This window comes from Pinus tabuliformis, chromosome 8 (genome assembly GCF_031772625.1).
Source record: "Pinus tabuliformis cultivar Carrire ecotype Pingquan chromosome 8, CPIR1, whole genome shotgun sequence".
In the NCBI taxonomy this organism is placed as follows: Eukaryota; Viridiplantae; Streptophyta; class Pinopsida; order Pinales; family Pinaceae; genus Pinus; species Pinus tabuliformis.
Genome location: NC_142294.1, coordinates 752,487,274 through 752,499,035, shown reverse-complemented (window position 1 = coordinate 752,499,035; position 11,762 = coordinate 752,487,274). Strand labels below are relative to the sequence as shown.

Here is an 11,762-nt window from a genome sequence, read left to right as displayed (position 1 = left end):
ACTTGAATCTAATCTAAGATAAATTGGATAGAAAAACACTTCAAAATACTATCACCATAATTATGCAAATTTAGTCCACCACTCATTTGACTTCCCCTCTCAACTTCTTTTATAAAAATTTAAATAAATAACTCAACTTAACACGAGTCAACTAATTTATTAAAATTTAAAATTATTAAAAAATATTGATTCATAAAATCCCTAAAAACACAACACTTCCACCTTTTTTTCATCTTTCTTTGTTTCTGTTTTAAGTAAATGAGAGAAGCGACGGAAACTTCAAATTTTCGGAGCGACAGACGAAAAGGGACAAGGCTGAACGCATTGATTGCCCCCGGAATCATTTAGGCGGTGGGAGGTTTCAGAGATGGAGAGACAGCGAGGCTCTACGTCCTCTTCGCTGAAGTACAGCATATTGATCCCCACTTACAACGAGCGTCTCAATATTGCTCTGGTGACCTACCTCATCTTTAAACACCTCAGGTATTTATGCATGGCTCTATCTTTTCCACACCCATCAACAGATCAGAGAAGTAAGAATTCTGTTTTATTTTTCTGCATGTTTCCATCATATGACCCAAATATATAGGATCCCCGCAGAACATGGAGCACTTTCAAAATGATAGGTCTGGTTACGAGACTACTATTTCATCATCGAAATACAATGGAAACCTCATATTCTCAAATCAAAATACCTAGACAAATCTAATTTGATTATATGTCTTTTCCACATTCGATTTCCATGAACTCAATGGTCAATAACCATTAAACGGAACAAGAGAGTGTTGACTTTACATGTTTCCGGGCATATATGACTAATAGATCACTTGAAACTGTGGATAACCGGATCCCAATTATACCCAGATAAGCATGAAGTTACCTTTTGAGTACTGAGTTCTGCCGGTACAATATAAAAAATATAAACCCTGGGCTATAGATCAGTCTCTGCCTATATCTGCTTGCTACGAATGCTGATGCCTTTCCTGTATCAACTGCTGTTTCAAAACTGCCCTTATTCAAATATTTTGCAAACCCTAAGGAAATGCACACCTCAACTGTCAAATCACAAATCTGATTAGGCTACACCACCGGAAATTCAAGGATCATTCAAACATGCGTCAGATTGGAATCAAAAGATGCCACTATAGATGATACTTCTTCTCTGACATAGTACAGGACAATTATTGCAGTAGATTACAGTCTTCTTTAACTTAGAAACCCTTGTTTATTCATGACATATATCAGTGTGATCAACCTTTGAGGATATCTTGCTCAGAATCATCAAAACTTGTTGCACAGGGGCACTTAGTTTATCACCTAAGGACTGTAATTATAGATCCACTGTCAACTTCAAACCTTGCACAAACATGCCAAAAGATATACCAGATTTTCAATAGGACGGTTGTTCACACATTCACAGTATTAGCAATGCTTCCAAGGTGCTCATAAATTCATCATTAGATTAATGCCAGGAGAGATCTCAAAGTTACAGGTTCATGACCATTGCCAGTCCTTATGACCTTCAAACACAGTCATTGTCTTTTCAAGTGAAAGAGCCACAAACAATTGTCATCAAGACTTCCACAGATGTTTAACAAATTTTGCCACAGGTTAAGCTTGAACTGTGTGCAGAGATATGACTGTATTGGCCAGCGAATACCCTGTGGACAAAGCTAATGAGATTTGCAACAGATCCAAGCAGACGAAACAAAGCTTCTTCCTCAAGAATTAGGGTTGCCACAACGAGTAGTCATGATTGTTTAAAGACTGCAAGAGTGATCAAGTTACTTCAGGATCAGCTTCAGTATACCGAATTTAGCCCTTCAAACATGGTGCGAAGTCCACCTGCAAAGCTTGAACTGTGCACACAAAATTAACTTAGATCTTAGGTTAGTTGAAGGCTTAGACAATGCCAAGTTTTGTCATAGAAACTGCCTCAGACCTGGTCTTCAAAAGGGCCGAAAGCTCATGAAATGCCCAACGACTATTGCAGACAATGCTTCTAGTGAGCTGCTTCAAATCAATGTTTTAAAACTCCGACTCGGGTTCGGAACTGGCCGAGGGTCAACTCCAACTCCGACTTTGACTCCGTATCGACTCGGCCGCTTTGATTTCAATGACTTGGTCGTTGTAAAAAATACATTAACTATTAATTCTATTTTGAAAAAACATAATTTTAAAGATTTTCATTCATGTTTCCAAACACAAAGCATTAGAATATAGAGAGAAGACAACATATGATCAAAGTAGGCTCATGAATATATCCATTATATCAAAATGACACCTAGTGCACTGTCCAATACATACATGATATAGAGATCAAAACAAAAACACATAACCAAGGAGGCTCTAAATGGCCTCTACAACAAAAGTAAACTGTGAAACATCACTAGTCACTAGTACTATTGGCTACTGCTAGAGAAGCCAACATCATCTGGCTCAGACTCTAAATCATAGTCAGGCAGTGAAACCCATGGCTCCTCCTCCTCCTCATCACCATCTCCAACTGCAACTGTAGAAGTAGTAGCACTAGCAGGTGCAACAACTGCACGTTGAGATAGACGAGATATGTGCTTCTGTCGTCGTTGAGTAGAGGATGTGCTTGCAACTGGAGGACTTGGGGCTGGGCTTGGTACAAGTGAATCTGCATTCAACTGAACATTATGTTCAACTAATGCCTTCGTTTGTAAATCCAAATCAATACCAATATCCTCATCAGAATCAAACTCTACTGGATGACTCTCCACTACCCAATCTGATGTTGGATCAATATCTTCCAACACAGTGGGATCTGTATTAGTTCTTTTGTTCAGCAATTGGTTGCGTCTTATCCGAAGGCTGTATTGGACATAGGTTAGATCATTTAACTGTTTTTGTTCCAAACAGTTTCTCTTCTTCGTCTGAATCCTCTCAAAGACAGACCAATTTCGCTCACACCCAGTAGCATTTCAAGTTTGACTCAAAATACGGATTGTAAACTTCTGTAATTCAGGACAATGGCTACCAAATACCTCCCACCATTGTGCTACAAAAAACATAGTTGTGTAATGAGTTAGCTCAATAAACTATATCCAACTTTCAAATTATAACAATTTAACAAAATAAGAATTTGAAAATTGAAATTGTTTGTTTACTTCACTCATCTGCTTCCCTTGCAATCCTTGCTAGGTTTTTGCCAAAGGTACATGTGGCTCTACTGAAACAAGTGATTTGTCGGTGTACCTCCTGTTAGTGTCAGCCTTCTCATACTTCGATCAGGGATCAAAATTTTCTCTTTTGCATTTTCATAGTAGGAGTCCCATAATGTAAATTTTTCATCACTCCATTAGGTCATGATATATGGATCTACTGATGGTTGTTTTCTCTTCAGCTCCTCCCTCATAGACCATACTTGTTAATTCCCCTTCATATTGCCTTCAGTCTTGGTTCATAAACAATCTGCGGTCCATTTCATTAGGTCCTAGGGTTTGATTTCATTAGGTCCAGGGTTTCATTACCAAGGTCAAGAAACTGATTTTCAAATGTAAATAAAGGTCAGCAAGGGTATGAGGATGATAAATAAATCAAGCATGATAGCTTGAAAGTCATAGCTACTGAAATTTTTATTTTTGTAACCTAATGTAATTTTCACCTCAAAAACATGTTTTTGAGATGAAAACAAAGTATTTTGAATTTATTGTATTTCTTATGTAATTTTAAGTTTCTATATGTAATAATGGATCTCAATTGCATCAGAAGAGTTCTCCTTGCTGCAAGACACATCAACACTGCAAAAAATCAAGTTAAGTTGAGCATATTTGTCCACCTGCAAAAGCACAAAGAAGAAATAGCATCAAAACATAGTTTAAAAGGGTAAAAGTGAAAAAGGCAAAAAACATTAGAAAAAGGGGTTTGAGGAGCTAAAGATTAAATTCAAGGGCCTATAAATATCTTCTTGCCCTCATTTTATGTTTATTTACCTCCTACCACGCATTGAGCAAACTACAACAGCGTTTTAGGCGATTTCAAGGCAAAATTGGTGAAAACAGAGCAGGCGTTGCACGTTCGCTTCAGGCGCTGCGCGTTCCCTTAAGGCATTACGCACTCCATGCATTGCGCACTTGACCAGTTTTGCACTCCTTAAGTCTTCAAGCTTTCAAAAGATCTCCTAAGCCCTAAATCAAGTAAGTATTGCCATTCCCCTTTCATTAAGCTTATTTCCCTCATGTTTAAAGAATGAAAATCACATGGTCTTAGTTTTTAACTTCAAACCCTAGCCTTTATCCTAAACCCTAGTTTTCACAAGCAAATTCTCCATTTCCCCCAAAAACACCTAATCTACACCCTACATTCTCCCTCAGAAGTTTCTATCCCTACCCCATCAGATCTTCATTTACTCCCATCTGCCCTTTCCTTTTTCTTCCCCCCCTACACTCTTACATTCCCATATCATCTACCTAGGGTTTCATTTCAAAACACCATGGCTGAGGAGGAATATAGACCACAGAGTGAGGAAGAAGGATCAGACAGAGAGGGAAACATTGAGTAGAGAAGACCACATAAAGGAGGAAATATTCACAGATTTGAGCCCATAGACCTCAAAGAGCTTCTAGCCTCTCCCATGACAGTCACATCCTTCAAATGGTTAGGGTGTTTTGAGTTTTGTGAACAGGTCCATGCAGTCCACTACCACCCTGAGTTGACCAGACTTTTCATCACTGGGCTTCAAGACAATCAGGTCACTCTTGTAGGCATAACCTTCACATTGTCTGCTGCCACCATATCAGCTACCACCGGTATTCCAGAAGCTGGGGAAAAATGGTTCAAATAGGGAGAAATTGAAGCACATTTCTATGAGCCATACATCAAACCAAGATACAGACATGAAAGAAAGGGCTATTTTCCTTTCTCCTACCTTCTTGACAGATATGCACCGATGATGAAGATCATAATGAAATATTTTTCATGTGAGGGAAGATTTTCTAGGGTCTATTCCTATCACATCAGATTGCTCATGCATTTCACTAGGGTCAAAATGCTTAACATACCCTATTATCTTTTCAGGAGTGTGGAGAAAATGTCTTACATTGCCCAAAAGAGAGAACCCAAAGATCAAATGAAAAGCCTATTTCATCATGCCCTCATAAAGATCATAGTTCTTTATCACCTTAAAGAAATTAACATTGCATGGAGTACATTCATTGCCAACCCCATTTTCGTTCATGCTTCAACTCAGAATGTTCAAAACATGCCATCATCATCACATCCACCCTCACCTCCACCCTCACCTTCACATGCACTTTTTCCTTCACCTAACAGGAAACAAGACAATGGCATAGAAAATCAAGGTAATTTGGGCTAAAGCAGCAAGTTTGGAAAGACCAGTACAGGTGCCATGATGCATACTTATCAGAGAGGACATAGGCAAGTGTTTGCCCCACATATTGTGGGAGGGCCCTTGCCTGTATCAACAACAAAGCAGGTACACAAAGGGAAGGAAAAGATGGTTGAAACAGAGATGCAACAACAGAAAGAACACCTCCAGGAAACTGAGCAAGATTTTAACCTAGTGGACTGAGATGAGGAGGGTGAATAGACAAATACTAGAACGCTCATCAAAGAGCACAAGGCGCGGATAGGTGAGTTGCAGGTGAACCTGCAAAGAGCCAAATGGATCATCTCTTATTACAAACAGGAAAACAGGCAGTTGGAGACTAAGCATGAGCTTATGGCAGTTCAGCTCATCAAGGCCAAAAGAGAGGCAGAAAAGGCTAAGGTGCAACTTGAGGAAGCTTATGGTGAATATGGTGAGCCCATGGAGGAAGATATGCCCAGGAGAAGGCCTAGGACTAGAGGCCTAAAGAGAGCTTTGGAGCTTGAGAAGGAAAAAGAAGCCCAACTTGCAAATCAGCTTACCTTGAATGAACAACTTGTCCAGATGATAAATGAGAACTGGGAATATTGGCTTGAGATGGTTAATACTCACTTGGAGGGCTTGTTGGCCAAAGTCACTAGAGATGTGGAGGTGCAAAGGAGGATGGCCAAACACTATGCCATGAGAGACAAGATTGCTAGAGCCAAACTCAAAAGGGCTCAAGCAAGAATTGAAACCCTAACTCACCAAAAAGAGAAGGACAAGCTTGACCTACTAGTGGAGGCTTCGCTGCAGGCTTAGTCACCCTTAGCATCAGCCATCATAACCATTTTTGAGGGTCCTTGACTCAGTTTTGATTTTATAGCTGAGCTTGTTATTTTTAGGCAGATTTTCTATCAGTCCACTGGCCAAACGCGCAGCGCCCTACCTTTTTGGGGCACTTTTTGGAGAAATGGCCACCACCATTGGATTTAGAAGGCCATGTACATTCAGAAAAACCATGTTTCCAGGTGAGAAAGTTAGTTTTGCTAGGTGAAAAGGCCAAAAAACCACCAAAATTTCATGTTTCTGCCTGTTTTTGGAGCCTGGCGCTGCGCATTTGAGCAGTCTTGGGAGATTGCAATTTTGGAGGGGCAAATGAAGGTCAAATTGGAAACTAAGGGCAGATTTGGAAAGTAGACAAGACAAGCTTTCCAATGAGCTATCATGAGCCAGATTTGGAGGTCAGGAAGGCAGTCAAAATTCAGCTGGAAGTTGGCGCTGCGCACTCCCTTCAGGCGCTGCGCGTTTGACACTGGCGCTGCGCACTTGACAGATTGCTCAATTTTTCACTGTTTCTTCTAGAATTTGCTTTCATCTTTGGGATTTTGATCTTTTTACTGATGTAATGTAAAATCATGTTGTAATTAATGTATATTTTGGTTATTTAGGATAGATACATCAGGTAAATGGCCAAGGTGGCATGTAATGAATCAGTTTCCTTCACCTTAGGGATGAGTCAGTTTGACCTCCCTAGTCTTTAGCTTTTAGTTCAGTTTGTTGTGTAACTGCTCCTCCTCTCATGGATTCGACCCCTGAGGCTAGGATGAGTGGTTTTGATGCCTATATTATGTATTTTCTTAGACATTTGTTGAGGTTGGACTCACTTGGATGCTCAAAGCTTGATTGTACATCATTGTAAGCAGTTTGGCAAGGAAATTAATAGGATTTGTAGTCATTTTTATGAGATCCTTGTGGTATGGAGTTTTAGCACAGTGTCTTCTTTTGTAATCATTTGTTTACATGTTTTATGTATGCCATCATCCATTTCATTGCTTCTTATTGAATGTTATCAAGTTTGATAGGTAGAATCCATTGTAACAGTGCTCTGCCTTGGGAAATCATTCAATATTTCATGTTTTCTACTGTTTGAGAAGGATCCATGATTGTCACATGTTCTCCTCAGCTCCTCATCAGTCTTAAACACCTCACACCATTAAGCCTAGAGTGCTAAAGCCTATGCCTACCTTGCCCCATAGAACACCCTGCATCTATGACTTAATTTCCTAGACCTAAACTGCCCAACTCCATTTGATTCAGCGAAACACCAACAAATTGAATCAAAACGTTTCAAGTTACTATACCTAGCCTAAAATCCTTTACCTGATCCAATCATCTTGACTGAGATCCTTATGGAGAGAGCCCTCTTCGGGCCTAGTAGGCTAGCTACTAGGCTAAGCTTGGTTTGTGGTTACCCTGGAATTGCCTCCCTTCAGCCTGAGGTCAATCTAGGTGATAACATAGTGGCGACCATACTGGGGAACGAAAGACTAATCACCCCGGTAATATCTTTCATATAAATTCTTGAACTTTGGATGATGAGTTTTAGAATTTGCTAGGCTGAAATAGAAAGTTGTAAAGCAATATAAAAACTTCGAAATTTGAGCACACTGGCTTCGAGAAAGTACACTAGGGCCAATCCTGATCCCAATCCCGCCCCAGTAGTGGATAACCCTAACTTGATTTCAAGAAAACTTAAAAGACAAGAAAGTTTAGTTAGCTTGACTCCTTCGATAAAAGTAGATTCTTGCCCAGATGAATGGTTGTTCTTAGAAGATCTCTCTTTTGATTTGTCGTTTGACCTTTCTCTGTTTAGGACCAAATCTGAAATTGCACTTGATGATATAGTTCTAGACCCGAAATTTGTTGCAGATCTCGAAATTCAAAAGGCAAACAGATCAATTGACGAGTATATCTTAAATTCCCCTCAATCATCCATCACTGCTGCTAATATCCCTGAGCTTTCAGAATCGGCATCCACTACCCTCAGTTCATCATTATTCCCATCAATCTCTGAAGTTTATTCCCAACTTCAGTTTATGCCTACCTTACCCCTTCAACCTATCATATCTTATCAAACACCTATCACCCCTACTTCTCCATCAACCACTCCATTAAACCCTAATGATCCAACCGTTGTTTCAAATCCGCCTCAAGTCATGGTTGCCTGGTATGCACCCCTGGTTTTACCTCAGAATCTTGATGATATGCCTGCTGATTACCAAAGTAAAATACCTCTTTTTGATGCCACTCAAAGCATTATAGCGCAACAACATGTTGACAGAATGAATGACTTCTTTGACCTTCATGAGGTAGAGGAAGAAAATGTGACTATGAGATTGTTTGTGCAAAGCTTTGGAGGTGAAGTTCGAAAATGGTTCAGAGCTTTACCAACAACCTCTATCAACACTTTGCCGATTTTGCATAGACAATTCCTGGACAGGTGGGAGGTAAAGAAGAACCCACTCCAAATTTTGTCTGAGTATGAAAATATCAAAAGGAATGCTGGTGAAAGTGTGCAAGATTATTGTGTGAGGTTTAATGCAGTATATAATGCTATTCTGGCCAACATTAAACCACCAATGGGGTTAGCCTTGCTTAAGTTTCTAGACGGTTTCGATGCTGATATGGCATATCAGTTACGGGAACGTGATCCCACCACACTAGAAGACATGCAGAAGAACGATGTAAGTGTAAAAGCAAATTTGCTGGCCAAAAGAGCAAGGATGAGATCTGAAAAGAGTGACCATAAAAGAGGAAGCATCTTCTTCAGATGCTAAGATGGATACCTTGATCCGAACAGTGGAGAAGATGGTTGACCGAATGACCATTTCAGATAGACCTGAAACACCAATTAGGAATCCAAATTTTAGAGGACAGCAGCAATCCCAATTCCGGATTAAGCAGAGAGAACAAAGGCCCCGGAACAACAAGCACAACAGTTGCAGATCAGAACTCCTTTACAGCAGAATTATGTTCAGGGAATGGAAGAAGAAGATGACGATGATCCGGTAGTTGAAGCAAACCATTTTTTCACTGCTGATGGTATGCCCATTTTTCTGACGGAAGATGAAGAATATGCAGAGGTTCCAGACATCCAAAGAGATGAAGATTACATATTAGCAAATGATGCAGTTTTGGAGGCTGACTCTGATGATTATCAGCGAGGTTATATGAACGCTTTGATAGCACAATGGAAGCAGTATTCTTTGAGGAGCAGAGATGTGCCAATCAATCCCATTCAGAAAATAAAAGAGCTGCAAACAAAGAATGACTCCTCAAACATTCAGAAGAAAGGGAAAGAGCCTGCTGATCCAACTTCCAGCAAAGTACCATCAACAAATAACATTGCAAACAAGAAGAATAATCAGCAAAGTGCAACGAAAGAGCAAGTAGAAAAGAAGAACCTTACTGTCAAAGAGGTAGAAAAAGTTTCATCTTTTAATATAGAAAATGGAATTGCTAAATTAAAAGTGTCCATTCCTTTGACCGAGCTGGTAAAGAATAGCAATTATAAACACCAGGTGTCTAGAGTTTTGCAAATAGACCCTTTGTCAGATATGGTAAATGTTGAAGATGATCATCCTGAATTCATTTTTGGTCCAGCCATAGAAGGTTAGTCTGAAGATAGTGAAGTTCCTCCCTTTTATCTGAGTCTTAGATTGCATGAGTACATTCTCCATAATGCCATGTTTGATTCTGGAGCTTCTCATAATTTGATGCCTAAAGCCATTATGGAGAAGTTGGGCCTGGATATTACCCGAAAATACCATGATTTGTACTCCTTTGACTTCGGTAGAGTTCGTTGCATTGATCTTATCAAAGATTTAGTAGTATCTTTAGATCAGATCCCAGCCAAAAATGTTTTGATGGATGTAGTTGTTGCTGATATTCCACCACAATTTAGTATGCTCTTGTCTAGATCGTGGGGTGCTAAACTCAAGGGCACTATACAACTTGACATCTCTTATGCTACCATTCTCGTTTTTGGTCAATTGAGAAATTTATATCAGGAGAAGAAAATGAAATACATGATCACCAGCAAAGAGAAGCCACTCAATCATCCAATAAACGCTGTTCATACTGATTTAGAATAATTTGTTTTGTACTCTGATAGCAGATTAAATGATGTAGATATTCAGATTGTAGAATTAGATAGTGTGCCAGAAATTTCAGAGAATTTTAAGGATGTCCTTAATAAGGAAAAAGAAAAAATAGCAAGTTCTTCTGAGCAGTCCACATACCAGCAACAAAAAGGTCAGTGAAGAGCAGAAAAATGAAGTGATTAGTCAAAGTAAGGTAGAGAGGGAAGCAGAATTTCAGCATTTATAAGACAAAGAAGGCCTTTGGAGCATGGATTTTGATGGTGCCGTGGGTAAGGACAGTGCCGATATAGGAATTTGGATTCGTAGCCCTGCTTTTCAGCCCTCCAAAGTCCCAAGTAATGTTAGAGTATGTTCTTACAAGTTGGCTTTTGATTGCTCTAACAATGAAGCGGAGTACGAGGCTTTGATTACAGGTCTTAAAATTTTGAAGAAATTGACTGCAAAAAGGATTTGTCTATGGTGATTCAGAGTTGGTAATCAAACAGGTAAAGGGAGAGTATCAAGCAAAGCATCCGCGGATGAGAGCTTATAGAAATGCAGTTCTAGATATTTTGAGAATGTTTCCTAAATATACCTTGACGGCGGTACCCCAGACTCAAAACATTATTGCAGATTCACTTGCCATTGCTGCAAGCAATTTGAAGATCCCAATGAACTCTAGCAACAAGTTTGAAATTCATGTCAAACACCGGCCTGCTGTTTCGGATAATTTAAGGTATTGGCAAGTGTTTTGGGATGATAATGAAATCAATGCCTTTTTGCAGAATGAAGGAAAGTTCAAGGATGCTTCCATTGATGATGATTGTGATACCGATGAACAAGAGATTGAGGTGAATCAGATGGAGGTATTACAGCTGAAGGATAACATTATTCCTAGAGGTCTCATACCTTTAGAGGAGCTTTTTGATCAAGATGATGTTGCAAGAAAGCCGAGCTTGGTGCCTACCGATAAAGGAGTTGAGGATGTCAATCTTGGAACAGCTGACAAGCCCAAGCTTGTAAAGTTATCAAAAGCATTGTCTCCTGAGGTAAAGGCCCAGTATGTTAAATTACTTTCTGAATTTTCTGATGTGTTTGCGTGGGATTATTCAGATTTGAAGGTGTATGACAAAGATATAATTCAGCATACTATTCCTATCAAGCCGGATCAGAAGCCTTTCAGACAGAAGTTGAGAAGGATCAATCCAAAGCTGCTTCCATCCATCGAAAAAGAGGTAAATAGATTGTTCAAAGCTGGCATCATTGTTCCAATCAGATTTTCTGATTGGATTTCGAATTTGGTCCCGGTACGAAAGAAGACTGGAGAAATAAGGTTGTGCATAGATTTCCGGAACCTCAACAAAGTATCCTTAAAGGATAACTATCCACTTCCAAAGATGGACCATATTCTGCAAAGAGTAGTTGGAGCATCGCGGATGTCACTACTTGATGGTTACTCGGGCTATAATCAGATCTTGGTGCATGAAAAAGACCAAGACAAAACT

At 39.6% G+C, this 11,762-nt stretch overlaps 1 protein-coding gene across 1 annotated transcript in view; it reads left to right on the top strand.

Annotated features, from left to right (window-relative positions):
- The first annotated feature begins 221 nt into the window (after positions 1 to 221).
- DPMS1 (Nucleotide-diphospho-sugar transferases superfamily protein) overlaps positions 222 to 11,762 on the top strand; it is a 57,917-nt gene continuing 46,376 nt past the window's right edge. The window contains exon 1 of the mRNA XM_089372794.1: positions 222 to 483. Coding sequence (XP_089228920.1) covers positions 368 to 483 — 116 coding nt within the window. The 5' untranslated portion in view covers positions 222 to 367. The remainder of the gene's footprint in view (positions 484 to 11,762) is intronic.